This window comes from Rhineura floridana, chromosome 4 (assembly GCF_030035675.1).
Source record: "Rhineura floridana isolate rRhiFlo1 chromosome 4, rRhiFlo1.hap2, whole genome shotgun sequence".
Classification (NCBI taxonomy): Eukaryota; Metazoa; Chordata; class Lepidosauria; order Squamata; family Rhineuridae; genus Rhineura; species Rhineura floridana.
The window spans coordinates 140,280,867-140,295,525 of record NC_084483.1 but is presented as its reverse complement, the minus strand read 5'-3'; the positions used below and the strand labels follow the sequence as shown (position 1 = coordinate 140,295,525).

Genomic DNA, 14,659 nt, shown 5'->3' with positions numbered 1-14,659 from the left:
GCTTGTTATGTCTGCGGAGCTCATGGGCATCTCCAGAGAGACTGTGCAGTCAAGCGAAACTCCAGAGACGGAGGCTGGAAGCAGGAAAGTGTGAACTTTGTTTGTAAACAGAAGTCTCAAGATTTAGGACCTGTTAACTGGATTCTTGACAGTGGTGCGAGCCATATATTAATTACAGACAGGAGTTTGTTTTATTCGTCTACAGATGAGCAGGACTTTGTTCAACTAGCGGATGGATCGCGGAAAAATGTGGAGGCTCGAGGACTGGTGAGATTTGATAAGCTTGGAATACTGTCAGATTGTTTGTTTGTACCAGAACTGTCTCATAACATGTTGTCTGTGAGAAAACTGGTGAATTCTGGGTTTTCAGTCTTGTTTGACAGAGACAAATGTTATGTAATGAGGGGAGATCAAGTGTGCTTGCAGGGAACCCTGAATGATTCCCAGTTTGTAATAAAGAGCAGTCAAGCAGGGTGTGCTGTGTTAAACGCTGAGGCACAGACACATCAAGGCTGCGTCCATGAATGGCATCAGAGGCTGGGGCATGCAAACTTTGACACGATAAAGAAAACCCCGATGCATAGTGAAAACATGCGTTTGAAAGATTGTGGACAGTTAGTGATGGATTGTGATGCGTGCCATAAAGCAAAAATGACAATTGCACCCATAAACTGGGAGGCTGAAAGGACCACATCAGCTCCCTATGAACTCATTCATGTTGATTTATCAGGGCCAATAAACACTTCACGAGGAGGTGCTAAGTTTTTTATGGTAGTGGTAGATGATTTTTCTTTTTTTTTTTTTCAATAATTTTTATTCAGATTTTCATAAAACATACAAGACAAAATCATAAAACATTCAAAGACAAAAAACAAAATCAAAAATAGTTAAACAAAAAGAAAAAAAGAAAAAAAAAACAAAAATAAAAAATAAAGAGTAAAATATTGACTTCCCATTTGTCAAAGATCAAATCAGTTATAAGTCTATAATATATAACAATCCTGTCTCTTAAGTCATATTATAAAATCACTTTCCTCCAGTAGTTATCTTACTTAATCATCAAATCTCATAAACATTACTTTATTCTTTCCACAAAAAGTCAAAGAGAGGTTTCAATTCTTTAAGAAATATATCTATCAATTTTTTTTTCCAGATAAGCATATCGATTAATCCATCTCATTACTAATTATGATAATCTTATTGTCATAACCATAGTCAAAATAAACATTTCAATTAATCCATCACATCAGAATCTGTTAGGTTCAGTAATTTCAGTAGCCATTGTTCTATTATCCCTATTAGTTCCATTTTCCATCTTCCATCTTCAGTAGTCTTATTAAGTCCAGTAATTTCAGTATCCAATCTTCCATTATCAGTATTCCATAATAATCTTGCTGTCAAAGCCATAGTCATATAGTAAGAGTCTGATGGGAATTACCTCTATCCCAAATATTTTCTTGCCATCCATTCTGAATAGGTTGCTGAAATACTGCTGTAAAATCATATCTCTGTTCTTTTTTTCAAAATACACTGGGTCATCTCTTGAAAGTTTTTCCATTGTCACATGGCTGCAGTTAATTCCATAGATTTTCTCTATATTGGGCTCCATCACATCATTCCAGTCCAGAAGATTATCCATGCCATTGATAACTTTATCTCTAGAATCTTCATTAATTTCTTCAGAGATAACATTGAGTTCCAAACAATAGATTTTATTTCTAAAGTCCATAGACTCCAAATCTTGTTCCTGTTCCACGTTTGTTCCAATCTCCGGGATCTCCTCTCTCACAGGGACCCCTGTTCCAGTCTCCAGGGTCTCCTCTCTCACAGGGACCCCTGTTCCAGTCTCCAGGGTCTCCTCTCTCACAAGGACCCCTATGTCTTTAATCTCCTGTGTCTCCAAACAATAGATTTTGTTTCTAAAGTCCATAGACTCCAAATCTTTTTCCTGTTCCACGTTTGTTCCAATCTCCGGGGTCTCCTCTCTCACAGGGACCCCTTCCAGGGTCACCTCTCTCACAGGGACCCCTATATCTTTAATCTCCTGCTTCATTTTACTCAATTCAATTTTCAGCTCCTTACAACCCTGTCGCAGGTTTTGTTTCGTTATCTCAATCTCATCCATTATTTTCTGAAACATAGTTATTTCCAGATTCTCAGCCACTTTCTTAATTGCCATTTTAAAAGAAAAATATAGGAAAACCACTTCTTATTTCAGCAACAATTGGGTTAATACTCCAAACTTGGTGACATCACAGTATAAACAGAGCAGACAGCCTTATCTCTCCATGCTTAAGTAAACAAAATGCAGTTCCCAGGATCGAAACAATTAATGGCGGTCGTCAGGAAACAGATTCGTCAAAATAAAATAGACCAAAAAGAGAGTAGTCTCAGACAATATAATATTCTTCAAAATAAAAATCTGGAATAGAAATCCCTCTTCTGTGTATATCTTTAGAATGCAAATCCAGGACAGCTTTTTGCAACAAAAACAGAGATAAGCTATTAATTAGTGAGTAGCAGAGAGAAGTTATGGCTCCCCAGTGAGATGTCAAAAACCGATCAATCTGGCAAATCTCTTTTAAACAGCAACAATTTAAGTCAAGTAAAAGAAAAATATAGAAAGAAGGGTGCTTGCCTGTTAGTGCGTTCTCTCTTAGAAGATAAGATGAACGTTCGCTTTTCCAGATAGAGCTTGTTGTTAAAAATCCGTCCCACCTTCGTCGGCTGGACCTCGTCCCATAAATTAATGAGATCTGGTCGTCCCAACAAAAATAGGCTTTGAGGTTAATCTCTTCGTTTCTCCCTACCCGGGAGAAGTTTAATCAGTCAAAAAAAGAAAAAATCTGACTGATATATCTGAATAAGCTTCTTTTGAGGCAGGAGCCCGTCTCAAAAGCAGGCACAGGCTAAGTCACCCTTCCCGGAAGTCGGTAGTGGTAGATGATTTTTCGAGATACACTCATCTTTATTTGCTCAAGCATAAAAGTGAAGCTGAGCAGAAGCTGAAACTGTTCATTAAGAGAATCGAAACTCAACATGACACCACGGTGGGGGCTATACGCTCAGACCAGGGAGGGGAATTCACGAGTAAAGCATTGAGTGACTTCCTTGAGAGTAAGGGAATAAACCAGAATTTCACAGCTCCGTTTAGCCCGTTTTCCAACGGAACTGCTGAGAGAAAAAACAGGGTGCTTCAGGAAGCAATGAGAGCCATGTTAATGGATTCCAGTTTAGGGAATTCTTTCTGGGGAGAGGCAATCATGTATGCAAATTACATTCACAACAGGGTGTTACACAGTGCACTTGGAATGTCACCTTATGAGAAACTCACTGGGAGAAAGCCGAAAGTGCAACACATTCAGAAATTTGGAGCTAGATGCTGGGTCCACATTCCACAGGGAAAAAGAAGGGGCAAACTTGCACCCAGAGCACAACAGGGATTTGTTCTGGGGTTTCAGAATGCATATTTCAGAGTGTGGTTACCAGAAACACAGCAATTAATTCTGAGCAGAAGCATTAAAGTCTCAGAAAAGCCTTGGGATCAAAGGCAAACAGTCATTCTTACAGGGTCAGCTGACACACAAGCACAAACACAAGCACAAACATTTAAACCAAACCTGGATGTGAAAGTGGAAGGCACACAAATTCCACTTAGGGATGCATTAAATGAACTCATTTGTGGGAAACGAAGATCAAAGAAACACAAGGCTGAGGAAATGGAATGTCCTGCGCAGGCTGTACCAAGCACCAGCTCAAATGGGGGGGGGGCTGGGAGAGCCGAAGCTCTAGTGCCTTTGAGACATTCTGAGAGATCTAACATTGGAAAACCGCCAGAAAGATTTACGGTGGGATTAATAACCAGTCCAGGGATGCACAAAGAGGTTGAGATGGATCCTGAGACACTGTATTTGACTTGTATTCAACCGAAGTTTGATTAATAAAGTTTAAGCTGTACTGAAATGTAAACTGAATCTGTATAATGCAATGTATTGTAGAAATGTATTACTGTTATTGTTATTGTTGTAATGGATTTACAGACATGATGAAAGGGGGGAATGTTGGCTTACTAGGCCGTACTACCAATGTGTTTTTTCATCAAGTCTGAAATGTTTCAAGATGTATGGGAGAGTAGCTGTGTTATCAGCTATGCCTGGCCTGAGAGAGCAGACATCCAAGGCCAGACAGGTTGTCATGGTAACGGGAGATAACAGCTGGGAAAGTTGTAACAGCCTGCTGTTGGTTCCTTCTTCTGCTGTCTGTGTCTTGTCTCTGAACTGAGAGCTTCTCCATGACGGGGGGAGAAACTCTACTTGTATCTATTCTCTTATGCCTTTGGCCGTAATGTCTTAGTAAAGACTCTTAAAACTTTCTCAAGCCTCTGTGAAGTTTCTTGCTCAACTTAACTCCAAAGTAACGTGTTGTTTCACGCAACAACGCTCACACATCAACAGAAGTCCCCTAGTGGGGGGGGGAACTGAAAGTAAAACCCTTTTGTTTTTTTGTTTGTTTGTTTGTTTGTTTGTATAAATAAATTACTTAAGGAAGAAATACAGGGAGAAAGGAAAAAAAACACAGACACACAACCGAGAGACACAAAACTATACAGGCCTGAACCACAGAGCAGAGAGAAAAACAACCGATCTTGGTGGAAGGCAGAAGAAAAATGAAGTAAGGAGCTGCACAGAGGAGGAAGTCCTCGTAAAAGGAAAAAAAATCGATTAGCACTCTTCTGCCTTCAACCGATAGGTGGAGCTAGTTACCCTACCTGAGATCAGCTTTTCCATGCACAAGAGAACAAACTTGAATCAGTATTATTGGATGAGTTTCAGTTGGTGCAGCTTGAGGAAGTGGACAAGGTGCTTGGAATGGTGCGGGCGACCACGTCTGCTGTAGATCCTTGTCCATCTTGGCTGGTCAAGGCTAGCAGGACTGGTACCACCGGCTGGGCCAAGGAAGTGATAAATGCCTCCTTGAGTGAGGGAGTAGTCCCTAGTAGCCTCAAGGAGGCAGTAGTGAGACCTCTTTTGAAGAAACCTTCCTTAGACCCAGATAACTTGAACAATTATAGACCGGTGGCAAATATCCCCTTTTTGGGCAAGGTTCTGGAGCGGGTGGTTGCCAATCAGCTCCAGCTGCTCTTGGATGAGACCGATTATCTGGATCCATTTCAATCCGGTTTTAGGCCTGGTTTTGGCACTGAAACAGCCTTGGTCGCCCTGTACGATGACCTCTGTCGGGAGAGGGACAGAGGGAGTGTGACTCTGTTGATTCTCCTTGATCTCTCAGTGGCGTTTGATACCATCGACCATGGTATCCTTCTGGGGAGACTCGCAGAGTTGGGAGTTGGAGGCACTGCTTGGCAGTGGTTCCGCTCCTACTTGGAGGATCGTCGCCAGAAGGTAGTACTTGGGGAACATTGCTCGACACCTTGGACTCTCCATTGTGGAGTCCCTCAGGGGTCAATTTTGTCCCCCATGCTTTTTAACATCTACATGCAGCCTCTGGGTGCCGTCATCAGGAGTTTTGGAGTGCGTTGCCACCAGTATGCTGATGACACACAGCTCTATTTCTCCTTTTCATCTTCTACAGGTGAGTCTGTGGATGTGCTGAATCATTGCCTGACCACGATAATGGACTGGATGAGAGCTAATAAACTGAGACTCAATCCAGACAAGACTGAGACACTGTTGGTGAGTGCCTCCCCTGCCCAGATGGTGGATGTTCACCCTGTTCTAGATGGGGTCACACTCCCCTTGAAGGAACAGGTTCGTAGTCTGGGAGTTCTTTTCGATCCTTCCTTGTCTCTTGAGGCGCAAGTGGCCTCGGTGGCAAGGAATGCGTTCTACCACCTTCGGTTGGTAGCCCAGCTACGCCCCTATCTGGACAGGGATGACCTCGCCTCAGTTGTTCATGCTCTGGTAACTTCTAGGCTGGATTACTGTAATGCGCTCTACGTAGGGCTGCCGTTGAAGACAGTTCGGAAGCTTCAGCTAGTGCAAAACGCAGCAGCCAGACTGCTGACGAGGACCAGCCGGTCAGCACATTTAAATTTATAATTTAAATTTTTTATTTTTTATTTTTTTCTTTAGTTGCTGCTTGTGTTTATTGTTTGTTGTCTGATTTTATTGTTGATATTTTGTATTTTAACCTTTTTGTACACCGCCCAGAGAGCCACTCGCTATGGGCGGTCTATAAATGAAACAAATAAATAAATAAAATAAATAAATACTGCCTGTTAGGTCAGTGGAATGCTTTCAAAGTGGCACCAGCCAATGGATCCAATCCCTATTTCCCATTCCCAATATGGAATATTATTGCTTTGGTGATATAAGCATGCGGAAGTGCATATGTTTACACATTTCCCACCACCCTCATACAGAATATGGAGCTTCCCTACCAGAACTCTGTTAGCGCTGCTCCATTAGTTAGTGTGGGGATGGGGAGAGACACAGTGCAGGCCTAGATCCACTACTGGGAGAGATTGCCCCACTCTGGATTTGACCCCTCATGCCAACTAATTAGGTGGCTTCATTAGTTTGCATGGGATGGAGGAAAAGATGCAGTGGAGAGAAATCTGAAGATGTAGTGGATTTGCCAACACACATTAAAATGTGCTCCCCGGAGCATCTTTCCCCTCACCCATATAAACTAATGGTGTATTCACTCCATTTGTTTCAATGGGGATAGGAAAATGGGAGTATTCTTTTCCTGAGCTCTGAGACAGACTTGCTTCTTCCAAATTTTGTCAGCAGAACTCACGTAATTTCAGAGTTAATCTGAGGGGAGGTTTGGAGTTCTCACTCATCTCAACACTTAATGAGCTTGTGAACTGGGCTCCTTCTGGGAGGAAGAGCAGGATATAAATAATTAAATTGTGTTACATCCGAATCAGGAACTTTTCTCTTGCGATGGCTGGTGAGGGGCGGGAGCGATCTGCCAGTTATAGCACTCAAAAGGCCTATAGTGACCTCCTGCTTGATTAGTTTGGAGCAAATGAAAAGAAGCTTATTTAGACTGTGCAAAGATATATAGAAAGATAGCCATATCTGTTGGGAGATCACTTTCTAGTCAGCAATCTACATACCTTTCTACATTTATTACAATCTCTGCTAACTCTAATAGGGCTTGCCAAACTCCTTGTATTATTGCAGCATTATATCTAACAGTTTAGAAAACTTTATTCCTCATAAATACATGCACTTCATCAAGAACAAGAACTGGGTACTAAGCCCAAAAGAGAGGAAATAGAAAAATACTTCAAGAGACTTTGTAGGATAGAACAATTACATGCATTTAACCCTAATAGGATAAAAGGTTAAACACAGTATTACTTGACCCCTTCAATGACTGACATTCATGCCATATTATTGTTAGCATTGCATGTTAAGCAAGCAAATTTTCAATCAACTTGTGTTGGCTTTACCACAGACACAGATGTTAGGCGGACTCCTTTGTTCATAAGGTTCTCATTATTAACTCAAACCAAGCTGAATATTTGACTGAAGGAAAGGACCATATCATTGTTTTCAGATTTCATTCTATGACTTAACTGAACTACATCTGCCAGTTTTAGAAATACCAAGTACTTCTTGGCGCCAGTACTGGCGCCTCGATCTGTGACTACCAGCCTAAATGCTTCAGCTTGAGGAAGTTTAGTAACCATGAAAACAGCTTAGTAAAAGCTTAGATTGTGATTAAAAGTTACTCAGAAATTGATGGTGCACACACCAAAATTGTCCTATGCATAATTTATTCTACAAAATAGCAAATGGAATTCACAATTAAAAAAATAGGTAGGTTATGAAAGTTAGAAAGATGTTTTCATGATTTATGAAGTCTGCAATTTACTTGAAACCATATTTATTTAATAGGTAAGCTGGCACTATACAGCTTCACTCCATCTGCTTTAAATCTATTATAAGGACTTAGGAGGCATGAAGAACACTGCAAGTATAAATATAGCTCCACTTTTCACCTTTTTGCAAAAGCCACTCTTTAATGTAGGAGGAATTACAGCCACCCCCAAAAGATGTCTGCTGATATAAAACTTTCAAGGTTATGCAGCCTACCAGTAAATCTACAGAAAGTATTTATTGTAAAACACAATGTATTTTAGAGGGCAAATAAGAATTTGAATTTAAAAAGGAAGATGGCACCCATAGTAAAGGACACCAACTGTTAAAGTGCAGCAATATTTCTTGAAAGCTGGAATTAACAATGCTTTCTTCTAAACAGTCAGGAGACAAAAGTATTCAGTGTTCTGGAAACTTCTCCTGCATCAGACGAATGAAGTGCTATGCTATTACTTAGTTCTCATTCATTTCACTGGGGTCCACATAGGAAACATTCCCAACATATTATTCCTAAAGACCCTAGATTTCAAGATAAAAGGCTGCAGGTTGATATTCACTTAGTTCTCCATGCTTTTATTGACAGACAGCAGAGATATCATTCACAAAGAAGGCTGCCCATGATTTTCAACAGGAAAAAATGAAACCATTTAATTGAACAAACTCTATCTAATAATAGTTGATTTCATTTACCGTGCTGAATATCTTTCATATCTAAATGAAGACTGGACATTAATATCCCAACTGCTTGTGATCTTTTGTTGCTTAATAACTTGACTACCTGCCAAAAAGAAGAAAATATTGTTACTTTCCTCTGAGTTGTTTTTTCATGCCATAAATCAGAAATCCAGGAAATACAAACTAGATTTTTAAAGAACCCTAAACTGGTAAAATTACTGTTACCATTAATGATTAGACTCAAAGTACGGCTCACACCTTTTCAGCCTTTGCAGGTAGGAATCTGCCCCTGCTCCCCCAGCATCATGTGCATTTTTAGCTTTAGCTTTTCATCCATATTAGAGCCTTTATAAAACAGGCTGTTAAACATATTTGATTTTGCTTCCAAAAACCACACAACTATTTCCAGATTAAATGTAAGCTATAACTGTGGGAATATTTCTATAGTTGCTTTATCCTACAGTATAGAAAAAACAAAATAACCATACACACATTGGGATGGTCTCTGATCAATTTATGGAAAAACACAAATAAATAAATACACAATTTTTAAAAAGCAGGAGGCTATTTTGGTCTCAGCAGGATTTGAATTAATAACATATATTACAGTCCAACATCTCCTTTGCCAATTAAAAATAAAGGTAGCTTAAAAATATTTAACTCACGTTCGTTAAAAATGCATGAGAATCCAATGCCAAAAATCCTACTCTATCCAGTATGTGGCAGAAATATTCATTGGGCACATTTCAGCCACCAAACTTAAGCAGCAATAAATCCAACTGGTCTTTAATGGGAAGATTTAAGCATATGTTTGAAATCAATGGGGCGCAACTGTACTTTGTCAGGCATAAGAGGTAGTCCTCAAGAAATTTTTTCTATGTAATTTAAAGCATGTAATCTAAAAACAATATACACACTAAATAATACCAGGAATAAGGGGGGGGGGACCTCAAAGATAAAACTGACACAAGAGACTGAACTAGAAAGTTAGTCAGGCCTCAAGACTAAATTAGGTGATCCAGAGATTCATCATTTGATTTCTGGGGTAGTTTTTTTAAAGAATATATAGCAAAGACAGCCATGGGAATGGAGTGTGGGGGCACACAGATCAATATTGTGCCTATATATAAAAATCTTACTCTTTCCCTTTTCCTAGTAATTTTGGGTAGATTTAGGGAGCAATTTCAACCAGGAATCCACTCGGGTTTTCCATGGCTTGCATTTGCCATTTTTAAAATATGCTGACTATTTAGTCAGAGAATTCCACAGTCTTTACCATAAAGGCCAAACTAGGCATGACATTAATGGTATGAATGCAATTAATACACAGGGTTTAAAATAAATTTAAATATATCGTATAAATAGCAACTGAGGAGGAACCTCCCCTGTAGCAGGACTGGTGGGGGTGTGGATAGAGAGCTTAAATTGTTCCCTCCCTGCTGTCATTCTGATGGAAATCATCCCCTGCAGCTGCTATTTACATCAGGAAGGAAACCTTCATTTGTGCCAACAATGATGGTGATGGTGGTGATGATGATGATGATACTACTACTACTACTACTATACTACTACTAATGTGAACATGTAACAAAAACCATTATCTAGGTGGTGACAGATGCTGACCAATACAGGAGATCACCCACTTACAGGAAATGAATTCCCAGACAAGACAGTTTTAACATTTAAAGGGTTTAGCCAACCATGACTAAACAAGTACCAAAGTTGTAAGCAGCAGTGTTACAATGACTTTTTCCATCAAGAGTTCAAAAGCTGTGTTAAGTGAGTGAGTGCTATGCTGCGTCTGGAGTCCATTATATTGCTTATGATGTCCACAGAAGACCTAATCGTGTGTGGGTGTGCATGCATGTGTCATCCTAGTGTTGCTAGCATTTGATTTCAAAAATTCCTGCATGCTGAGTGGTAGATTCTATACAGGAATCTGCAAACAAGCAGACACAATCACACCAGCATTTGAGATTTAAGTCAGTGATTGACAGCCTGGTTGGTGGCTTTAGTATTTTGCATCTACTCCTACTATAATGAGTATGCATGTATGCAGGATCACATACTGTGAAGTGAAGCTAGCAACATTGATATGCTCCTTATGACGAAAAAGTCTGTGAGAGGTTCTGTGGAGTGTGAAACCTGGGCTGTCTGATGGGTGTTTGGAGAGAATGGAGATAAGACATTGAACAGATTTCTCAGAATCATGCATGTGTCAAAGGAAAAAGTGCTTGGCAGATCTAGCTGGGCCCATTTGGTCTGGAGAAACATGTGGTTTTTTTTCTTGTACACCGCTTAGAATATTTTTATATATTAAGCGGTATAAAAATAGTCTAAATAAATAAATTAATTAAAAAAACACATACTAACCAAATATATTTTACTTTTACACTTCACTAAAACTACACTAAAGTTTAACCATATCTTAGCTAATAGAAAACATGTCTTCGCTAAGAGGGAAGAGGCCATAGCTGAGTGGTGGTGTACACACTTTGCATTCAGAAAGTTCAAAATTCAATCCCTGGCATCTCTTAAAAGCTGGTGACAGAAAAGACGTCTACCTGAAGCCCAGGGGTGTTGCTGCTAGTCTGAAGAAACAAACCTGAATGACAAATAGTCTGATATGATATAAGGCAGCTTCCTGTGTTCCTAGAATAGTGATAAATTGTGATCTCTTGCCAGTGCAGATAAGATATTCTGGTCACATGTCACTATGAACCATAGTTAACTAAAAATGGTGAATGCACAGCATACTACTGCACAGGGTGAACATCACAGACATGTTGCTCCCTCCCTGCTCCTACCGCTGCTGTGTGTCACATCCAGACCTGGGCTTGTGGTCTCACCAATCAAAAGCCTGTATTCGGATGTAACAGTAAGCAAAACCATAGTTTAGTTCATGGCAGTGGCAGCAGGAGTGGAGGAAGAGTCAAACAGGCATAGGGAACCTCAGGCCCAGGAACAAAACACTGTCCTCCAGACCTCTCTATCTGACCCTGGGGATTCTCCCTAGGCCATGCTTCTTCTCCATGCCACATCCCCTCTCACCAGGCCATGTTTCATACCCTCCCTGAGTGTTTGGGACAGAAACAGTTGTGTGTATGTGTCTGTGTGTGATCGTGCTCACACACTGAAACCTCTGATTTTTGGGTTGCTGGAACAAAAGTAAGAGTCGTATCCATTGCTCCACCCACTTTTTGCCTCTGGCCCTGTCCACCATTGGCATGTAGCCCTTGGAAGGTTGTGTATGTGGGAATGTGCCTCTCAGGCTGGAAAAGATTCCCCACCCTCATTTAAAGTGATGGGCAAATGAGGCAAATCTGTTTTAAGATGAAGCTTAGAGGAAGTTATAAGAAAGCATTTGTTAGAATAAATGTGTACTTACCATGGTTGGTCTACGACATTTTGAGAAGCATATAGTATACCTGACCCCAAAGTAAAAGTGCATAGTATTCAAGACTAGTCAAGTTATTTTGCAACCTGAGACAAAAAAAAATCCCACCAACACTGTTCATCTTCATGGCAATAAAGATACACTAATAAGAAATTAAATAACTAACAACTTGTTATCCTTTTATGACACCCAAATCAGCTGCCTGAAGAATCAGTTGCTCTTCCTAATGGTAGAGCCAGCCCTGGTTCTTACTCAGACATAAAGGACAGAGAGTGTTGAAAGAAAGTAGGGGAATCAGCATTAAAACTATGCACATCAAACTATATGTTTATTTCTAGTTTGTTGCCTGCAAAGGTTCATATAACCAATTAATAGGGAACTCATAGCAGTTGCCTTTATTTGGTCACCAGCATATACAAAGTTAAATGTTCACCAAAATAAAAATAAATGTTAAATGAATACTATAATATCATATTCCCTCCAGCACGGTGGCTGCAACAATTCATGGCTAATTTGCAAAATATGAATATTAGAATAAGGGCCTAAAGCAGTTCCCACAATTAGAAATAAAATAAACCCATTAACTGCAGCCATGTAAGCCTAAAGGCTACAGACTAGTGACGCCATTAAACAGAAACTACAAAAGTTTGTTAATCAAATCTCTACAAGATCAAACCATTTTAGACACAATAGAAATCTCATTTTTTCCAGTTTAAGAATTTGGAACTGCGCTTTAAAAACAACTTTTAAAAATATAAAAGAAGCTAAAGATATTATCAGCATGCTAATATCTATGACCAAGTTTCTAACTGTTGAGTGGCCTTTATTGTTGATCAGTACAAGAGACATGCCAAATTTGTTCCCGTATAGATAACAAAAGCAAAAAGAGTCAGATATTTAATGAAAGGTAATGCAATACAGATGTCAGATAATTAAATGTTTGGAGCAAAAAATAAAATGAAATAGAATGAACATCCCTCTTCCTCAAAATAATATCTATCTCATGCAGAATTTGTTTTGCAAACAGATTTCTGGAACAAATTTAAATGCTGATATTAACAATGTCTTGAGGTTGTTATTTATTACAACTAGTCAAACTGTAGTGTTGACACTAATTTTTATAAAATGAGTCAGAGGTTTTCAACTCAACAGTACTATATTAATTACTAAATGCCAAATGTAAATGTACTTAAGATTGTAAAACCAGGCTAAGGAAGTATTGCTTTGCCATGGTGGCTCTTTTTCAGATGACACTCCCAGAATTTAGCAACAATGCTTTACTCAAAACTGGCCACAGAAGACAACATAAAACAGAAATTTCATGTGATTTCCATTCAAATTAGAACAAGTTGAAAGAATTAATGTTACTACCAGTGTAGCACTGAAGGAGTTTTTCTTTCAGTGATTATGGAAGATGTCATGGGCTGGTTTATTTTGTTTTTCAAGCTAGTATTTTTTACCCATATAAATTAGAACATTTTCTAGGACAAAAGTGTGACATTTTAAAATAACAGAATTTCAGTATTCCTATTAAAAATGTAAATGTACTGCCTTCAAGTCGATTCCGACTTATGGCGACCCTATGAATAGGGTTTTCATGAGGCTGAGAGGTAGTGACTGCCCCAAGGTCCCCCAATGAGCTTCATGGCTATGTGGGGATTCGAATCCTGGTCTCCCAGGTCATAGTCCAACACCTTAACCACTACACCACACTGGCCCTCAGTATTCCTATAAATACTCCTAAAATATGGCCCTAACATAATTGAGCCACCAAAACTGGAGACAAAGCCCAGCAGCTTTGAAGAGATAGCACCAAGATTGAAAGAATGTTGACCGTCAGTTTCTCTTCTTTCACACTACTAGGAATCACATGTGTATGAACACTGCTCCCTCCCATCTGCAGTTTAAAAGGTCAAGAGCCATCTGTGAAACATGTGTTCCCTCTTCCATCCTCTTGGAAGCAAATTTCATCCTAATGTTTAAGGAAAACTTTGGCCCAGCCTGAGCACTGATTAATGGAAATCAGTTTATCAATTTTAAGCAGAGATTTGGAAAACCTTCATACTGCAAATACCTCTTTTCTGTGTCTCTCAGAGGCATTCCAAGATCTTCAAGGTTAGCCTCTCAAATATCTCTTTGGGCTTGTCCATATATATATATATATATATATATATATATATATATATATATATATATATATATATATATATATATATATATATATATATATATGCTCCTTGTGATGTTCCTATATTAATGTATATATGGTAAGTGTTGTTGTTTTAGAAGATACATGGTAAGTGGAGTGAAAGAGGAGGGGGAGTGAATGGGCAGTAGAATGCGAGATGATTGGCTGAGTGTTTAAAATGGCTGAATGTATAAAAGGAAGAGTGAGAGTGGAATCGGGGGGAAGAAGAGAAAGAGTGGATTGCTTGGTGGGGTTTAGAGAGTTGTTTGACAGGAGAGAGTGGAGAAGGAGGGAGGTGGAGTTCGGATTAGTATTGAGTAAAACCATATGCTTATGTGCCTTAAGAAGAAATCTTGTTAATCTTGTTAGCTTTGTTATCTGTAATAAATACTTAATTTGGTTTACCAAAGGCCTGATCCTTGGCTGGGGTTTCACAGACCAGAAGGGAGGGTAAGGTAATGACCAAGGCTGAAGGGGAACTGTAACAAATGGTGGCAGCGGTGAAGAGAATAACAATACCAGTATTCAGAGTCTCTGGGAATA

At 39.4% G+C, this 14,659-nt stretch overlaps 1 protein-coding gene across 5 annotated transcripts in view; it reads right to left on the bottom strand.

Moving 5' to 3' along the window:
* FMN2 (formin 2) overlaps nt 1-14,659 on the bottom strand; it is a 340,988-nt gene that overhangs the window by 161,255 nt on the left and 165,074 nt on the right. For all 5 annotated transcript variants that reach the window (XM_061624583.1, XM_061624581.1, XM_061624582.1 and 2 more), the window contains exon 8: nt 8,547-8,634. In XM_061624583.1, coding sequence (XP_061480567.1) covers nt 8,547-8,634 — 88 coding nt within the window. The remainder of the gene's footprint in view (nt 1-8,546; nt 8,635-14,659) is intronic.